We start from the raw sequence: 17,953 nt of genomic DNA on the forward strand, positions 1-17,953 counted from the left end.
ACAGTCTTGGACTGGATCCCAAGAAAGCGCTATCTTTCACACAGACAAGCTTTACCCTGGTGATGGCAATTCAGTTTGCCAGAGGAGCAAAGTTGTCAACCACAATGCTCATCCTGGAGCATCAGATGATCTTTTAAGTACTCTGGGGCCCAGACCACTGAGTGCCTTGAATATAAAAGCTAAGTTCTTGAATTGCTGCGTAGGATTGCCAACTCTCCAGGATTGTCCTGGAGTCTCCAGGATTTTAAAGATTAATTTTTAATTAAAGATTATGTCATGTGATAAAACCTCCAGGAATATGTCCATCCAAAATTAGCAACCCTCTGTAAGAGTTATTCCTGGGTGCAGTTTAAATTTAAACTTTCCCTCGTCATATTCCCACAGTGCAATTTTGAATGTGATCCCAGCTGAAAAGGGTGCAAACAGAATTCTATCTTGTTTCATTGCCTTTGGGCCAGAGCTCTAATGGGGAATTTGCAACGTAAGGCCCTGGACCCACAATGAGCTTCATGTGGATGGACCCCTGCACTCACACAGTCCTCCTTAAGTCAATGGGGCTTTGTGCTGGGATGGGACTTCATGCAGGTGCAGGGGTCTTTCAGTGAGGAGCTCATTCCAGGATGAGGGACTAAATTTGTATCACTGAGCATCAGTACGGCTAGGATTAAATTGCTTAAAAGCATGAATAAAGAGGGAGAGTTAAGAAAAAGTCATATTAAAATAACAATCACCAAACAGAAGGGAGATCAGAAATAAGCTATATGTTTTTTAAAAAAGCCAAATATGAGAAATGAAAGATTTCACGGGACACTAAGAAAAACAGAGATTTTTTTAAGAGCACATAAGAAAACTCAAGTCTGCCAGTAAGAGATATAGCAGGATCTCCAAGCAATAGGAAAGGCAACTGATGGACAAGAGGGAGGCATTCATTTTTGTAAAAAAGAATCAATTCTTTGCCTTACGACAATGAAGGATAATGGAAAGTTGGCCCAAAGAGACACAGATTTTCCAGTGGATAGAAGAAATATCATGTGAAATCAGAATCTTAGCAGGTTATGTGGGAACTAGGATGTAAGAGGACTATTAAGAATCATTAAAAAATGGTCATCTATGTCAGAATTTGGAGGAAAGAGCAAAAGAGCCAAGGAAAATTTATTGATGTTTAAACACTGTTTGGAAAAAGTAGTAATAAAGAATTGAGAGACTGGAGAAAATAGATTGCAATATCTGTGTTAAGAAAAGATTTAAATTACTAAATTAAATAATCAGTTAACATAAAATCCGTATGTTGGACTTCAACAGTAGTTAAAAAAAAAGACAAATTAGGTGAGAAAGGGGGGAATATTTGGAAAGCTCTATTAAGGATAGTCAGCATGAATCTACCCACAAATAAGAACTCTGTACTTGAAACTTGGGACAATAATATCTAAAATGTTCATATCAGCTCTTATTTTCCTGGGCCCCTGTACTCTCTGGCTCCCTCCTATGGGATATGCAGGGGGACAAAACTGCAGAAAATATCATGGTGTGGATAAGAGAGCCAGCTAATGTCTGCTTGGGAAAAGGGGAGATGCAAAGCAGCAACTCCATAGGAACTGCAGGAGAACTGCACTACTACTTGTGGCAAGTTAATGTGAATACCCTTGTGTGCTCTCACACCACCACTCCATCTCATTATGGGTCACTGAGCAGAAGGTCCAGCCATTAGCTGGTTGTGGGTCTGGGGAGGAGTGTGGCTGACCGGGTGTCAGCAGGGTTGTTTCGTCTGACAGCTGTGGATCCCCTGTGTCTGATATGTTTACTTGCATCTCACCACCATCCATCCTATGGGAAAACCACCAACTTTCATGGCTCTGAAAGCCAATCTAGTGCTCCCCTGTCTCATGGGCAGCATTTCTGTGCTGCACCTTTTAAATGATGTACCTTTAAGGAATTTGTGCAAGTTAGTGTAGAAAAAATATAACAGAATATGTCTGGAGGTAAAAAACAAGAAATCGGGGTATATAGTCATTAGTAATCTATTACCAAAACACAAGAATGCCCTGGGCTTATTAATCGGGAAAGCTACTCTCAAACGTTACCAGCAGGAAGAACAAAAACAAACAAAATACTGGGCAGCACAACCATAACTACTATAGATAAACCATAGGACAATTTTCTAGCACTGTGTGATAATGCTTTGCAGCATCATAGTATCTTTCCTCTTCGAATCTGAAAATGAGTAATATAAGGAACTAGTGGGCTGTATGTGAAGCTGGAACTAAGCAGTAAAGGGTGCAGTACAGCATAACCAAAATAATATAGGAACTGGAGAAACTTTTTATTCAAATAAGGTAAAATTTAACCCTCCTGTACCAAGCTTATGCAGAGAGCAATAAGCAGAGGTGATTAGTGAAATTCACCCCCTTTAAATATGTGGTCAAGCCATGGGGTTCCAGTGCAGTCCCTCTGAGGTTGGAGTTTTTGTTTGGATGGAGGGAGAATCTACCCAGAGTTCAAGGGAAACTGAAGCTGTGGCTACATGTCTATAGTGGACACTCTACATCATAAATGAACTTCATTCATGAAGAGGAAATAATATATATAACTTTAACAACAAGTTAGGTACATGATTTGGATCTTCAAATATTTTACAGGCAATTTGTGAACACTATAGGTCAATGAAAGGGACAACCTTGGATGGTCTCATCCTACCCTAAAATTTGCTAGATTGGACAAGCAATGAGTAGTGATGGGTCAATATAGAATTATCTATAACAGAAATTCTGAGAGAAAACTAAAATAATCCCACTGACTTTTCAACGGGAAGACAAAGATACAAAATCTTGGAAGAGCATTATTAGTGGTAATATCATACCACAGGCGTAGTCAATGGGTGGTCTGTAGGTGAGATCTGGAGCATCAGATACTTTTGAATGGACCCCAAAATCAGAGAATCATAGAACTGGAAGTGACCTTGAGAGGTCATCTAATCCAGTTTCCTGCACTCATGGCAGGACTAAGTATTATCTAGACCACTCCTGGCAGGTGTTTGGAGATTTTTAAGAGCGGTTAGACAATGATGGAGATTCCACAACCTCCCTAGACAATTTATCCTAGTGCTTAACCACCCTGACAGTTAGGAACTTTTTCCTAATGTCCAACCTAAACTACCCTTGCTGCAATTTAAGCCCATTGCTTCTTGTCCTATCCTCAGAAGTTGAGGATTTTTTCTCCCTCCTCCTTGTAACAACCTTTTGTAAGCAGTGTCAGGATGAGCTCCACCCTGACATCTGGTGGTGAGGTGTGGCAAGTTGTGGAAAAGAACTTCAGGGGCTGATCTCATTTGCATAGGCACACCCACCCTGCCTAGAATGAGGCCATAGCTGCCCAAATGGTCACTTTGGCTGCTGTGGGATCCCCAGTGTCTCTGTTATTGGGGCAGGAAGAATAAATTGTTATTACCCTGATTATGGGAACTGTGCTTGGAACTGTACTTGGCCTTTTGTTATGATGGAGGGACTCACCATCAACTAAGTAGCACTCGCTAGGCAAGGGTCATGGGTTCCAAAACTCTGTGAATTGAGAGAGGCTGGGGACAAGTATTAATACTTGGTGGCATAGGCCCCTTAGTGAGGGCCATACATGCTAATTGCACTTCCTCCTCTCTCCACTGTGGAATATCAGAGCTAATTTTGATTCTATTAGGAGTCTAGTTACAGGCTGCTGAGCTCACTTTGGGCTAATAGTGCACCAGCAGTGAGGCTCCCCTACTACAAGCTGAATTCACCAAAGAGCTGAACTGACTAAGAGCTGAAATCACTGAGCGTTGTGTTAAGTAGTGGGGGAGCCTGAAGATATATTGTGGAGCAGTTTGCAGGATGGCTGGAGTGCCTTGTGGACAGGCTGGTGGAGCAGTTCATAGGACAGCGGGAGCGGCTGGTGGAACGTGGAGCAGTTCGTGGATCGGCTGGACGGCGGGAGCTGCGTGTGGGCCGCAGCACGGAGCTGAGCGAAGCAGTTCGTGGGGCAGCTGGTGGAGCGAAGGCCTATGGAGCTGTGGGGCAGTCAGCTTCAGCTCATGTAAGGTGCCTCTTACCTCCGCCCCCATCTCCACCCAGGTTGGGAGGTAAAGCTCTGTAGATAAACTTTTGAACTCTGGGGCTGCCCTGACCAGGGACAGAGACTTTTGGGTCATTGGACTTTTGGGACTTTGGGTGATTTGGGGTTGCTGGACTCAAGAACCAAAGGGAAAGGGCATGCCCCAATTTGCTTGGGGTGGATTTTTTGCTCATGGGTTGTGTTATGAATCCTGTTGGTGGTGTTTCCCCAACGTAATGCCACATTGTTTCTCTCTGTTATTAAAAGGCTTTTTGCTACACTCAAACTATGTGCTTGCGAGAGGGGAAGTACTGCCTCTTGGAGGCGCCCAGCGGGGGTGGTATATATTTGTCCCAGGTCACTGGGTGGGGGCTCGAGCCGGTTTGCATTGTGCTATTGGAATGGATCCCCTAGATACTGAACCCGGCCCTTGTTGCTGCCAACTCTGACGGGCAGAAGGGTTACGCTTTTATATACTTGAAAACTGTTATCCAGTGGCGCCAGAAATGGGGGGTTAGAGGGGCCATAGTCCTCCCACTTTTTGCTGCGGGGGACCCTGCCCCCTTTCCCTTCTCTTCACCCAAGGCCCCACCCCCTGACCAGACCACCATGGAACCCAGCTGAGGAGCCTGGGCAGTTATGGGAGCTGCGCAGACCCTACACCTGCCCGCGGTGCAGGAGGGGCTGAGAGCAGCCCCCAGCCTGTGTCCCCACTCCCCAAGCTTCCAGCCCAGACCAGGGCAGGTGGAGGTGGAAGGTCTGCCACTCCACACCAGCTCACCAGAGCTGCCCACATGGCTCTCCCCAACCTGGCTCTGGCCTTGGGGTGGGGTTTCAGAGCTGCAGACCAGCCAGGATAAGAGCTGAGTGGGCAGCTGTGGGGAGCCATGGACTCTCCACCTGCCCTGGGCAGGGGGCTGTTCTCGGTGGGCCCATCGCATAATGGGCAGGTGGACGGACTGCTGCGCTCACCACAGCTGTTATGATGTCCCCTCTCAATCTTCTCTTTTTTCAGACTAAACAGACCTTTCATCATTTTTGTTGCTCTTCTTTGGGAGTTCTCTAATTTGTCCACATCTTTCCTGAAATGTGGCATCCAGAACTGGACATAATACTCCAGTTGAGGCCTAATCAGTGCGGAGTAGAGTGGAAGAATTACTTCTCTTGTCTTGCTTACAACATTCCTGCTAATACATCCCAGAATTAAGTTTGCTTTTTTTTAAAAAACAGTGTTACACTGTTGACACATATTTAGCTTGTGATCCACTCTGACTCCCAGATCCTTTTCTGCAGTACTCCTTCCTAGGCAGTTATTTCCCATTTTGTATGTGTGCAATTGATTATTTCTTCTTAAGTGGATACTTTGCATTTGTCCTTATTGAATTTCATCCTATTTACTTCAGACCATTTCTCCAGTTTGTCTGGATCCATTTTAATTTTGATCCTATCCTCCAAAGCACTTGCAATCCTTCCCAGCTCGGTATCATCCACAAACTTTTTAAGTGTACTCTCTACGCCATTATTTAAATCATTCATGAAGATATTGACCAAAACCGGACCCAGAACTGATTCCTCCAGGACCCCACTTGATATGCCCTTCCAGCTTGACTGTGAACCACTGATAAGTACTCTCTAGGGATGGTTTTCCAATCAGTTATGCACCCACCTTATAGTCGCTCCATCTAGGTTGTATTTCCCTAGTTTGTGAGAAGGTCATGTGAGACAGTATCACAAGCCTTACTATAGTCAAGATATACCACATCTACCACTATCTACAGGGCTTGTTACTCTGTCAAAGAAAGCTATTAGGTTGGTTTGACATGATTTATTTTTGACAAATCCATGCTGACTGTAACTTATCACCTTATTATCTTTTAGGTATTTGCAAACTGATTGCTTAATTATTTGCTCCATTATCTTTCCAGGTACAGAAGTTAAACTGACTGGTCTGTAATTCCCCAGGTTGTTCTTATTTCCCTTTTTATAGTTGGGCATTATATTTGCCCTTTTCCAGTCCTCTGGAATCTCTTCCTTCTTCCATGACTTTTCGAAGATGATCACTAATGGCTCAGATCTCTCCTCAGTCAGCTCCTTGAGTATTCTGGGATATATTTCATCAGGCCCTGGTGACTTGAATTCATTTAATTTGTCTAAGTAATTTTTAAATTGTTCTTTCTCTATTTTAACCTCTGATCCTACCTAATTTTCACTGGCATTCAATATGTTTGACATCCAGTTGCTACTAACCTTTTGGTGAAAACTGAAACAAAAACGTCATTTGGCACTTCTGCCATTTCCACATTTTCTGTTATTGTTTTTCTCCCCGCATTGAGGAATGGGCCTATCCTGTCTAGGGTGATGAACTGTCCTGATTTTATAGGGATAGTCCCGATATTTGGGGCTTTTTTTCATGTGGGCTCCTATTACCCCCAACCCGATTTTTCATACTTTCTCTCTGGTCACCCTAACCCTGTCCTTGGTCTTCGTCTTGTTTCTAATTTTTTTGTAAAATGTTTTCTTGTTACCATTTATGTCTCTAGCTTGTTTAATTTCATTTTGTGCCTTGTCCTTTTATAATTTTTCTACATATTTGTTTATATTGTTTATATTCATTCTTTTTAATTTGACCTAGTTTCCACTTTTGGTAGGACTCTTCTGAGTTTCAGCTCATTGAAGATCTCCTGGTTAAGCCAGGTTGTCTCTTGCCATACTTCCTATCCTTCCTATGCAGTGGGATTTTTGCTATTGTGCCCTTAATAATGTCTCTTTGAAAACCTGTCAACTCTCTTGAACTGTTTCCCCCTTGGAGTTGCTTCCCATGTGATCTTATGTACCAACTCCCTGAGTTTGCTAAAGTTTGCCTTCTTGAAATCCATTATCTTTACTGTGCTGTTTTCCCTCCTACCATGCCTTCTACCATTTCATGATCACTTTCACTCGAGCTGCCTTCCATTTTCAAATTCTCAACCAGTTCCTCCCTATCTGTCAAAATCAAATCTAGAACAGCCTTTCCCCTAGTAGCTTTCTCCACCTTCTGAAATAAAAAATGGTCTCAAATACGTCTTTTTATTTTTAATCCAGTCTTTTTATTTACTTATCATTGTTGTTGTTTTATTATTTTCTCTGGAGTCTGATGATGATGAATTATGAGCTCTATACCTTGACCAAAAAATTTGGACCTTGACAAAAAAAATTGACTATTCTTGTCATACCATGTCTAGTTTTCAATTTAAGGACATTTTTGACATTCATGAATCTGATGAGCACATAGTATTAAAAAGACTTCATCATATTTGTAATGACAGGAAAAATTATCTGTATGATTTACAGAACTTTCCAAAGGAGACTGTACATGATACATTATATAATGCCAGTTTTTCTCTTAAGGGTCAATCTTCCAAACACTTACTATCAGGCAGAGCTCATAATTCATCATTCGTAATTTAACCACTCTGAGTATTTGCATTGATTTCACTGGGACCACTCATAGCAGGAAGCACTCAGGGTGAAATCCTGACCCCATTGAAGTCAATGGGGGACTTGCCACGCTCATCAGTGGGGCCAGGATTTCACCCTAAACTAGCTAGCGCTGGCTAAACCTGTTAGCGTTTGCAGGACTAAGTCCTAAGAGAGAAATACACAGAACAATTATTAGTCTAACTGCACTATCTAGATTCCTTACCTACAGCAGTGAATTACTATTTACAACTGGACTATGAAAGATGTCAAATACAACCAAAGATAAATGAGTTGGAGAGATACACTTGTCCATATTTTATAAAGTGCTCCTTCAAGTGTATTGTGAATTCTCAGCTGTAGATTCTAAAACCAGATCAGCCTCTCTGCTTATTCTGTACTTTTCCTGAAGTTTTTTTTAAGTATCCTTTTATAGTAATTAGAGGTATTCATCTTAAAGCTCATCTGTTTTCACACTCAGGATCTGCATTGTTATTCAATTCCTCCATTAGAACTACTGACATTTCACCAAGCAAAAAATAAATTAATCATCCCCTTATTAAAGCTGTCATAATCTATCTAACTTGTGGTGATACAGGTGATAAGCTTGGGGTAATCACTGAAATACGTTTGCAATACTTTATAACCCTGCTTGCACTAATTAAACCTTCTGGCTGCACTTATGTATACAACTTGTTTAGTGTGCAAAGATGGATTCTCTTTTCCAACATATTGCAGAGATCACTATTCATACTGATTTGCAAAAAGGACCAATTTATACCAGACCTTCCTGGTCTCCAAAGTTTTAAAAAATATCATTTATATAACACCATAAATGTATGTGTACATTATAAACAGGATGTGACTTGTCTGAAGAGCTTACACTTTAATGCCAAATCCTCTACTGATGTAAATTAATATTGCTCATTGAATTCAGAAGATCTATGCTGGTTTACTCTAGCTGAGGATATAGCCCCACAATCAATAGAATCAAATATGATTTCTCTGATATTTTCAAGACAAAGAATCCCAAAGGTGTTTGCAATGCATGACACTGTAACCTTGAAACAGTAATTAAAGCTTCATTGTTTTTTGTTTTTGTTTCCTTGGATGAAATTCAAGGCCCTAAGAACAATTTCTGCCCTGAGTGAAGAGTTGAAGTGGGGCTTAAGTGGTCACTTGCTGTCTGCACTGGGTTGAATTTCACTCCAAACGCATTAATGCTCTTTAGAGAAATTATGCTCCACAGCAGCTATATAATTTCTGTTTGGGTTTACACTGCTATGCAGTCTACATCAAATTAAGGGTGTGTCTACACTTTAAACTGGGGGTTAATTTCTAGCTTGAGACATACCCATGCTAGCTCTGATTGAGCTACTGTGCTAAAAATAGTATCCCTGCCTGGGCGTGAGTGGCAGGAGATGCTAGTTGCTTTATGTACATCTCTGACAGTACCTACTTATGGTGACTAAGCCTCTCCTGCCATTTGTGCTGCCATGGCTCCATTCTAATTTTAACATGCTCACTCAGAGCTACTGCAGGTACGTCTCCTTGAGTTACACCGACAGCTCAAAGTGCAGGTAGATCCTTAAAGTATAAATTTCATAACTGCGTTACCGAGAGACTATCTGAAATCTAGTTCCTCACTTTCTCACCCCCAAAATCCGGAAATGGAACAGATGACTAATTGACATCACAATTGTAGAGCTGGGAAAATTGTTCCAGTCCTTGCATGGCAAACATTCTTTTGATATGCTCTTTAAACAGATTACCCTTTGACTTCCATATGATCTCTTTAGTATAGGAAGTGAAAAATATTTGTGTTAACATGGAGTTGTGAATAAAAATTATGTAAAGTTCATGCATGAGATAATACAGTATATCTGCATTCCACAGCTACAAAGATACAAGCCAAACTTTGCCTTCAATAACTGCAGTGCGGTTCCACAAGTGTAATAATCAGAGCAAAATTTGACTCAGACTCACTATTATAAAGCAAAGAGAATGCAATGTACCAGGTCTAAGCTCCTGAGTTCAACTACCGCCATACATTCATTTATCAGGTTCATATATTGATGGCTAAATGACTTACTGTGATGATTAGCCCCTTTTCCTGGAAATATTTGACCAGTGGAACAGCATTCTGCTTGAAATTAATTAGTCGTCTTTGAGTGGCTTTGAGGTTATCATCAGGTCTCCCTTGCTGTTCCGCACGTTTCAATAACCTTTCTTTCAGCCGCTGATTGGAACAGGCCAGAAACACCACCAAATCTGGAGTGCAGATCTGTAGTGAGGATTATCCAAAAAGACTGTGTTTTAATAAACCATAAACAACAGTAACCTTTTCATGTAAGTCTTAAATATGCTATCCTTGCATATATTAGTTCTGAGCAGCTTGCTGACTTTGACAAACTCAGTAATTCTCAGTTGACTTTGCAGGGTACTCTATATATAGACATGTTTGTCATGTTTTTATTACTAAAAGTTTTCAGTACATTGTAACTAAAATTTAGATCTTAAGAAAATCAAAATATATAAGTATCCCATATTCCCCAGGAAATCCCTGTGTAGTTTCCAAAAGTAAGTAATTTACTCAATAAGATGGCATTTAAAATACAACAGTCACTATAGAGTTTACTACGGTGCAGAGCCAGAAGACAGGAGACCTGATTTCTGTTCCCAGATCCACTATAAACTTCCTCTGCAACTTCAGAAAATCTTTTATTTTTCCATGGCTCAGTTTCCTTATAGTAAAATGATGATGGTATCATCCAGTTATTCTTGATTCAGAATGTTCTTTTTTTCTCATCTTTTTTTTGTCTGTATGTCAGCACATTTCCATCTCTAGATGTTTCCTAACCCTGACTTGACTATTGCAATCAGTTTTCCCTAAAGCTTTTCCTTTTCCTTAAGTCCTTATGCACTAAAGTTTACAGAGTACAGAATTCTATAGCCAGATGATTCAGCTGCAGCTGGAAGTGAGACCATATCAACCCAATGGTTCCTCAAATTCTGAATTGTCCTTATGATTTTCAAAGCTCTTCATGGACTTTTAGTTACTTCTGTTATCAACTAGAAGTTTCTCAAATGAGAGAGATGCTCACAGAATAAGTAAGACCAGCAGAGTCATGATAGCCATTCATAGAAAAGCTCCTAAAAGTTCTCATGAAACAGGAGTCTTCAGAGCCCACTGTTCATTGCTTTATTCCATATGATAAATACAATGGGGAAAAAATGTCAAAAGCACGTAAGTGGCTTAGATTCTGAATCCTACTGAAAGTTGATGGGACTTAGGCTCCTAAATCACTTAGGTGCTTTTGAAACTGTTACCCAATAGTCTTGATGCCCCTCCAGCCTAAAACACCCATTCTCCTCAGTCTACTGATTCTCATTGGATTGTGAATCCAAAGCATCATGCTCAGCAACCCTACTTAAGCGGTGCTATTTCACAAGATTGACTGGACCCCTGTCTTGATTCAAGCCCTTGTCCAGTTGTTCTGCTCTATCTATCTTCAACTTTCTCCTCTTTCTGTAACAAAGCAAGTTGCTTCCCTTTAAATCTTACCAAGAAATCTTTTTCTCTTTAGCCTTTCAGAGTGTGTGATGTTCCTGACTGTTAAGAAAGCTGGGTGCAGATCTCCATCTGACTACAGATTACAAAAGGGTTGTGTGCATTCCCACATACATTTATTTCTGATGTCCCTAAAATTCATTGATAAAATTTTAACTTCGCTGTATAGAGTGTGTAAAATATATGATAATATAATAGTTAATGGTCAAGAGTGTAAGGTACATGGATTATTTCCCATCAAGTTACCTATGTATAAATTGACTTTGTCTGCACTATCTAAATAAGGTAATGTTTAATAACATTAAAGGGGTATCATTAAGCATTCACATGCATTTTACTTATTAAAATGTGGACAGGGAATAATTTACATACCTAAAATAACATGTTTATTAGTGTAATCATTCATAAGTAAGCTACTGTAGTCATTAGCACTTTATCTATGGTAGCACCTCCCATCTCAGAATTGTGCAGTGGTTAGGCTGACACGTGAATTAGGCTGACACACCCATATGAGGTTCAGTACCGAAGTTCTGTCATTATTTTACAGGTGGGTAATGTGGAGAGGTCAAGAAGCAAATTTTGAAAAGTGCCCTTTAGTTATGCACGCTTCCATTTTTGGGTGTCCAACTGTAAACATCTTTGACCTGTTTTTTCAGGGATGCTGAGCTCCTGCAGCTCTAGCTGAAGTCAATGGAAGCAACAGCAGCTCACCACCAAAAGAATTAAAACTGAGGCACCCAAAATTGATGTAAACATTTCAAAATTTGAGCCCAAATCACTAGCCTATGGTCATCATGCAGCAAGTCAGCAGCACAGAACCTAGGAAGTACAAAAGGGAAAACTTAGACTAGATAATAGGAACATTTTTAGGACTATAATAACAGTAAGAAAGAAGAAAAATAGTCAAGGGATACTGAGGCATCACCAGAACTAAGTGGACTAAACTAGATGATTAGAAAAGTTTAAAGATAATTAATTCATTCTTTGTGCCATGGGGTTAACAGGTGGGGGATTGGAACCGAATGACTAAATACAGTCAAATCTAATGATTCTTTGGTACAGAGTGATCTCTGTTGAAGTGACAAGAGCTATTCTGAATGCAAATCAATTAGCAATATTAGTTTTGGTCATTTTTAAGAGGAAATCCATTAGCTTATGGAATAATTTATATTTATAATTTTAAAACTCTTTGACATAGCTGACTCAGGTAGAAAACTGCCTATCCTTTCTCTAATCCCCTCCCACAAGTCCAAGACAGTACCCCAACTCCAACAAAATAAAATAAAATTCATATTGTTTCAAGCTATTTTAATTGTGTAGTTAACTAGGTTCTTCTGTCCCTTCCACACACCCTATAATCAAAAGCCAAATTAATTGTGACAGCGGAATTCAGCTGCCACATTAGTGGTTTCAAAGAACATCATTACTCCCAGCACATCCTATGAAAAGTTAATTTCTGTGTTGGACTTCTGTGCAACAGCATTCTGGTAAAAGCAGCTATGTTAAATTCAAGTGGTGGTTGTTAAGCAGGGATACGAAGAAGAACCAGAAGTTGTGGGGTTTTAATGGGCATATAGTAGTAAACAAACCCAATTTACAACATGAGATTTACTCACCCTTGGAGTATTTCCTATGTATTTCCAAGTCATGGAACTGTATGGCTATAGAATGTATGGTGGAAAGGTAGTATCACCTAGTGGGGTGAGCATATGAGTTGTACCCAGAACCTCCACTGCTCTAATCCTGGCTCTGCCACCGTTTTGTACTTGCTAACCAACCTTATGCAAGTCACCTAAAACCTGATCCAGTTTCTGCTGAGAATAGCAGAGGGCCAGTATGGACAGAGACAATATAGTATTTTGGACAAGTAAATAAAATTTTGGCTAACTTTTAACTTACACAGCATATCTCCTGATGGCCACCTGTTCTGGCAGAAGTGAAGAAAGGTGGGCAGAAGGCCATAGCCTCCCCATACTGTCACCGGTTTTTCCTCTCTTTTGGTACTCCAATCCACAGCATCCTAATATAGCCTGGGTTTATCAAGGCCTGCAGCTGTTCCAAGGCCTAGCCAATGTCCGCAACTCCATGCTTTCCGCTGCATGAGGCCACCACCAGGGCTGCTCAAGTGCAGTGGCTGCAATAGTCTGCCCTAACCTCATGTACAGCATAAAACCGCACACAGAGGAAGCAACAAGAAAAAGATTCCCCAGGAAACCAATAGGTCCCAAAGAAAAAGAGGGAGAGGGTAGGACTGTGTAGTGGCTTAGAGGGCAAAGCAGGAAGATACCTTCTGCCTGGCACCACCTTTTGTGAGCAGCCTTCCCCCCCACGCTCACTAGTCAATGTCAGTGCTTATAAGAAACACTAGATGGCAACTCTCCTAACAAAGGAGAGCTGCCGTGGGCTGGCAAATGCTGTAGCCCAACCAGACAAACTGGGCTCACTGTGAGGGGCCAGCTCCCTTTAGAGTCAATGGAAAGACATATTCTGGGTCTTAGTTTTCTCTTCCAAGTTTTAAAATGAGGATAAAAAGAGGGTACATCACAGTGAATGCTGTGAGGAAGAATTAATTGTTTGCACATTGCTTTTTAAAATGTAAAGCACTATAAAAGTGTTAAGTATTGTTATTGTTAATGTTTTTTTACTAACAACAGTAATAGTGTAGTAAACTTTATGCTGTTAACACCAGAAACCCAGTAGCTAAAGCTGTTTATCCTGAAGCTTTGGCTTTTATGCTTGGAAACACATATCCACTCAGAGAAAATGTCAGTGCAAATAGTAATTTAAAATTCTCAACACATGTAGCCTATGGTCAAATCAGCTATTCTCTAAAAGGTTTTTTAAAAGGAAATAGTGATTCAAGGTTATAATAGCTGTTAACATGTGTGGTGGGACTACAAAATAGATTCTAATTTTTGTGACAGCTCCATTAATACCCCTTATCGGTAGAGTACAAATGTTCAATCAGAAAGCAGTTGAAAAACTGTGCTACAAAATTATGTTAATTAGCATTTCGCCTTGGTATTTGGATGCAAGAAGTGTATTGCTCACAAAAAGATAACATCTCTCTTACATGCAGATACAATTTTTATGGGAAAAGTGCAAAACGCTCCAAATATTAGTGATGACTGCATCTCTTTTCTTCATGAAGCCCTGTGTTTCCTGTTTACCACTTAACCTCAGCCACAGCTATATCTTCAAGAGTATGCATCAGCTATGGCTTCAAGGATGTACATATGAAGAAGGGATGTGACAAATTGCTGTGGACAAAGAGATGTGTGGGAATAATTCACTGATGATAGATATAGGTCCCTTACATAAAAATTAGTATGGAAAATATTTTTGCAACAAAAGTTTTTTTCAAAAGTAGTTATAATTTAGTTGAAAATCAGCCTGCTCTTAAGATGCACTCAGAAGTACATTGCTTTGAATTTCCTAACTAGGGGACAGATTGTATTCTGAGGATTAGCATGCAGAAGTGATCCTCCGCATGCAGATCTCTCCAGCCCTGCACAGAAAGAAAAATCCATCATTTCCATACCAGTGCTTCCCCTAATACTCTTCTTTTGGGACTCAAGGATAGCTTTCTGTAGATCCAGCAATCTGTGCACAGGCAAGGAGCAGGAGGGATGCAGATACAGTCAGGAACCCATTGTTCTTGTCATCTTATAGCTTTACACTCACTACCCATCTTTAAAAGTCATAGGTGAGTAGTTACCGACTGTCTGGTTCCCAGGAATGGGACCCAGAGGCAGTAGGAAGGCAGAGGGCTTTCATATGGTCAGTCCTGTGTCCCTTGGGGAACTGCCAGGGTTGTGAGCCACACCCCATTTCCCATCCTAGGGAGATAAGCCCCACTCTCCATTCCTCTGAGGAATACAAAGGAAATCCCAGAAGGAAACTGTGGTTGAAAAGACTAAATACGTTTTCTGTTTCCTATTTTAATAGATTCATAGATCCTGAGGCCAGAAGGGGACCACTGTGATCATCTAGTCTGATCTCCTGTATAGCACAAGCCATAGAACTTCCCTAAAATAATTCCTAGGGCATATCTTTCAGAAAAACATCCAGACTTGATTTAAAAAATGTCAGTGAGGGAATCCAATATGACTCTTGGTATATTGTTCCACTGGTTAATTGGTCTCACTGTTAAAAATTCACACCTTATTTCTAGTTTAGTTTCAGCTTCCAACCGTTTGAGTGTGTTACATTTTTCTCTGCTAGATTGAAGAGCCCATTATTAAACATTTGTTCCACATGTAGGTAATATGTAATCAAGTCACCCCTTCATCTTCTCTTTTGTTAAGCTAAATAGACTGTGCTCCTTGAGTCTATTGCTGAAGCATGTTTTCTAATCCTTTAATCATTCTCATGGCTCTTCTCTGAACCCTCTCCAATTTATCAACATCCTGCACCTCTCTCCCATGAAGCTGAAAAAAATATACAAAGTGTCTTGGCTCCCAAAGCAACTGGCACAGTAAAAAGAAAAACTTAAAAGACTGAAGAAAATGTATTTAAAAACTTATGCAAAACGCGGGGGGGGGCAGGTTTAATTTATTACAAGGAGGACGCGAAGAATTAACCTCTTGAAGTATTTCCAGAGTTGAACAAATGCTGTTATGTTTGCAAAGCCTTATGCTTCCAGTGGATTTATGCTCCATGATACGTGCCTAGACTGTGCACCGAGGTAGTAAAGATCCAGACTGATTCGGTGCTTGCAAATTATCCTTTCTACATTTGTTCTTAAAATTAAGGACCATCCATATAAAAAGGACATACATATTTTATGTACACAGATAATTAATGTAAGAGTAATTAAGCACTGGAACAAATTACCTAGGGAGGTTGTGGAATCTCCATCACTGGAGGTTTTTAAATACAGGTGAGACAAATGCCTGTCAGGAATTGTCTAGATAATACTTAGTCCTGCCTGAGTGCAGAGGACTGGACTAGATGACCTATCAAGGTTCTTCCAGTCCTACATTTCTATGATTATTTCTATGTTACACACGTATATGAACTGTAGCATATGAAAGCGGCCATACTAATTCATACATGACTCAGTACATGAACTGTTAAGACCAATATGTAAAACACATGATACCTGTATAGTTTTCGTATATGTCATATATTTGTATTCCATGCTTTCTCTTATGCAGGTTCGGAAGGGTACGGGGAAAGGCATCTTACTCATCTGAGGCCTGATCCAAAGCCTTTTAAAGTCAATGGAAAGACTCCATTGATCTGAATGGGTGCTGGATCAGGCAGGGAGTAACTAGAATCACAATGCTTGAATTCTCTGAACTCAAGGGTGGAAGGAATTGTTAAAGGATGAAACTATGAGAATTTGCATGTATTTTCCTTTGGTAGATGGTAGGAACGAGAAGAGATTGCCTATGTTCATAGTAATTTTCTCATAAATATTACCCAAATCTAAAACCTATAGGCCATTTTCTTTACTTGAGATCCAATCCCTTTGCACTGCACCAGAGGGCCACGTTCTGGCCATATATGTCCAGCAGGGAGTTCCCCTGCTATAGGGGAGCTCCCACTAGCATAAAGCTGGTAGAGGTGGTTCCTGTGCCAGCTGCTCCTGTCCCTGGTGTAGGTGAAGTGTCTAGGGAAGGTGAGGCATGTTGAGATGGGAGGTGGCTGTTGTAGGGTAGAATTCCACTACACCTTTCCTCCATTGATGTAGAATCCATTGGAGGCCCCATGCCAGTGGTGCAAATTAGAACAATCAGGCGTTCTTCTAAATCTTACTGGCATAGACTGGTGCTCATGGTCAGGGAGCTGGGAATTGCATCCCCAACCCCCACTGAGTGGAGCTCAGCAGAGGAGAAAATCTGGCCATGTGTAGGCATTAGCTATTCTACTATGGGTGACTTGCTTGTTGAGTTTTAAACTAGGCAAAGAACATACAGCTTCAACTCTAAATACAACAGGTGGGTGCAGAATGGTGCCAGTCCTCTTATCTTTTATAATAAATTTTTCTGGTGAGCAAATCCAATTCTTTTTTCAGTACAAGTCTCCTCCTACTTAGACCAGTGTAAATTGGGAGTAAATCTATTGAAGTCAATGGTATTACTGGAATAAAGCCAGCGTAAATGACAGAGAGGCTTTATAATCTCTAGGGGTACTTTTCATGTCTCCTCTTATTAGTCAGATTGCAATAGTTGCTAGTTAGAAAATTAGATGATTAAACTCTTTTTTCCTCATAGACCAAAAATATATATATCTCACTAATTTGCTTCATTTCTTAATTCCTGGTACATTCTACTGGATACTCATGAGAAAACTTAATTGATAGTTCATGCACACTCATCATTAGATCAATAGTGCATTTAATTCTAATTATACTAATAAAGGTTACTATAAAGTTACTTTATGTCCATTGTGCTATTACTCCCCATGATAATTACTGATCTGCTGTGTATAATCCCATCTCTGCCGGGTTATTAGACTATTTGCATAATTTTTCTTTTTTGTTTTAGGAAAACAAAAATGTGTTTCCAATTATGCCAAATGATGCATGCTGCTGGAAGGGGGTATGCTGCTAATTTACTTCAGTCTTTCATAACATAGGTGCTACATGGGTAACACAATTGTTTCTCAAACATTCATATAGGTATTTATTCTGATTAGGCCTACACTGAGAGGTGGGGCAATTGCCTAGTGGGTTAGATCTTCACACCAGCTGGAGGGTCTCTTCTCTCTCAGATACATGTGATCTGAGCATGAAATTCATGCCTGTGCGGAGGGAACTTAAGTGGGATTTAAATGGTATATAAACCATGTGCTAGCTCTCTCTGTGCATATAAATATCATCCTGGATACACTGACTGG

General features: G+C 40.4%; 1 protein-coding gene across 1 annotated transcript in view; it reads right to left on the minus strand.

The window, feature by feature from the left end:
- The window catches only part of AK5 (adenylate kinase 5), a 147,650-nt gene that overhangs the window by 108,285 nt on the left and 21,412 nt on the right, over positions 1-17,953 (minus strand). Inside the window, exon 6 of the mRNA XM_077824575.1 lies at positions 9,629-9,820. Coding sequence (XP_077680701.1) covers positions 9,629-9,820 — 192 coding nt within the window. The remainder of the gene's footprint in view (positions 1-9,628; positions 9,821-17,953) is intronic.

This window comes from Eretmochelys imbricata, chromosome 8 (assembly GCF_965152235.1).
Source record: "Eretmochelys imbricata isolate rEreImb1 chromosome 8, rEreImb1.hap1, whole genome shotgun sequence".
Lineage (NCBI taxonomy): Eukaryota > Metazoa > Chordata > Testudines > Cheloniidae > Eretmochelys > Eretmochelys imbricata.